The sequence below is a fragment of the Physeter macrocephalus genome, chromosome 1 (genome assembly GCF_002837175.3).
Source record: "Physeter macrocephalus isolate SW-GA chromosome 1, ASM283717v5, whole genome shotgun sequence".
Classification (NCBI taxonomy): domain Eukaryota; kingdom Metazoa; phylum Chordata; class Mammalia; order Artiodactyla; family Physeteridae; genus Physeter; species Physeter macrocephalus.
Genome location: NC_041214.2, coordinates 72,703,714 through 72,706,043, shown reverse-complemented (window position 1 = coordinate 72,706,043; position 2,330 = coordinate 72,703,714). Strand labels below are relative to the sequence as shown.

General features: G+C 37.1%; 1 protein-coding gene across 1 annotated transcript in view; it reads right to left on the bottom strand.

Moving 5' to 3' along the window:
* Nucleotides 1-2,330, bottom strand: part of ACTL6A (actin like 6A) — a 32,558-nt gene that overhangs the window by 7,572 nt on the left and 22,656 nt on the right. The window contains exon 12 of the mRNA XM_007106122.2: nucleotides 1,971-2,066. Within this exon, the coding sequence (XP_007106184.1) occupies nucleotides 1,971-2,066 (96 nt within the window). The remainder of the gene's footprint in view (nucleotides 1-1,970; nucleotides 2,067-2,330) is intronic.

Genomic DNA, 2,330 nt, shown 5'->3' with positions numbered 1-2,330 from the left:
CTGATTCACTTTGTTATAAAGCAGAAACTAACACACCATTGTAAAGCAATTATATTCCAGTAAAGATGTTAAAAACAAAAAAAATAAACATGGTTTTATGGCTCAGCACTATCCCTATCTCACTTCCTGTACGGAGAGATTTTCCCCCTACCTAGGAATTTGTTTCTGCGGATAGTTCTCAAATTGTTGATACTTACCAATTATTCTATATATGAACATACAGTTTGAGTCTTTTTCACAGTGAAATAACTGTGTAAGTATCAGGGGTGGAGTATGTGGAATGGGAGGGAGGGGTGCTGAGAGCAGGAGGGATGAATACAGGGTTTTGTAGGTGAGGAACTGGTTGATATCTATTACAATGGATTTCATTAAATTTTAATTGCCTCCTAAAGGACAAGGATAGTATCTAACTGGTCTTGATCAGACCTTGGACAGCCCAAGTCTATATTCATTATTTGGGACTTTTATGAAATCTAATGATTAATACTATAATTAAGGTAAATGCCAGATCAGTCTATATCTCCAAGAATGTAAGGAGGTATCAATCTTGTGCCTATATCAATACTTACATAACAAATATAAAAATGTGGCATATGTAAAACAGTCCTTTATATGAGAAACCAAAGGCTATCAAGTACACAAATTCTATAGATTCTGTTAGGGCCTATGTAATCTCTAATAAAGTTTTTTAAAATGTAATATTTATTGCAGAATACCTTACAAAAAACTACTTGATGGAAGTTTAAAAATCTAAAGACTATGACTACTACTCTGTTACTAATGTACCACGTAAACTACCTTCTCCCTAAACCAGGTTCTTCTATCATTTTGAAAGTTATCACAGTGCACCAAGGGATGTTTTTAAAACATAAAAGTTCTTCAGTTCTCTGCCAAATTTTATCTTGTAAGTTTGCTATTAATAAGTGACATGACCTGGTACCTATCTCTGTGGGTTGAACTGTATCCTCCAAAGAGGTATGTTGATAATCCCTGGTCCCTGTGAATGTGACCTAATTTAGAAATAGAGTCTCTGCAGAAGTAGGGCGGACCCTTAATCCATTACAACTAGAGTTCATTTAAGAGGACAGACCCACAAGGGGAGAATGCCATATGATGACAGAGATAGACACTGAAGTGCTATAACTGCAATCCAAGAAATGCCAAGGATTGCTGGCAAATCATGAGATGCTAGAAAGAGGGAAGGAAAAATTCTCTTCTGTACGTTTCAGAGAGCATGGCCCTAATAACATGTTGATTTCAGACTTCTAGCTTCCAGAACTGAGAGGTAATAAATTTCTGTTGTTTTAAGCCATCCAGTTTGTGGTACTTTGTTATGGCAGCCCTAGGACATAATACACCATCGTGCTCATCTTTCCAGCCATATAGCTCTCCCAGCTTCTACACAGACTATAAGCCAACTACTTCAAAATATTGGAATATGCCATCTTCCCTTCATATTCTGCACATGGTATTCCCTCTACCTAGATGTCCTTTCATAAACTGCCAACTAGCTGGACTCCTATTCATTCAAACAGCTTCTTCATGAGGCTTTCCTCTGACACTCCTAGGGAGTTAAGTGCTTTCCCCTCAATGTTCTTAAGAGTGCCTGGTCGATGACATACTGAACCACTTAGCACATTACAGTTTTTATTTTCTGCATGTCTACTCCTCCTAACTGACTAAGCCCTTGGTGGGAAGGGACTATATTTTCTATCCTTAGTGCCTAGCAGACTATAGGTACTTAAGTATGGAATCAATGAATAAAGTGAGATTCTAACAGTACAAGAGTAACTAACAGATGTCATCTAGAAAAATTTGATTAATAAGGGGTATTAACTTTAAGTAATACCATACCAGGCAGACACAAAATACCATCAACCTACTGAAAAACAAACTATCTATATAAAGTTCCACCAGCAGTGAGGATACATATGACTGAAAAATACCACTAAAGAACAAACAAAACTTACCGGGGGTGTTTTCTGAGAGAGTTCTCTATTCAACCTGTCAGTAAAGCTCTGAATTAATGTGTTTCCTCCTGCCACTATAACGCTGCCATAGAGACCCTGGGATGAAAACAAAAATAAATTAGTTCCAAATCTTTCCAACAGTTTTAAACACAACAACAAATAAAACCATGTCTTCCAGTACAATTTTCCCTTTTTAAATTTTTTACTTCTACATAGACCTAGTAGCTTAATCCAGTGGTTCTCAATCCTGGCTGCACATTCAACTCATTAGGGAGATTTTTTTTTGTTTGTTTTTGGTTTTTTTTTGTTTTTTTTTGTGGTATGCGGGCCTCCCTCTGTTGTGGCCTCTCCCGTCGCGGG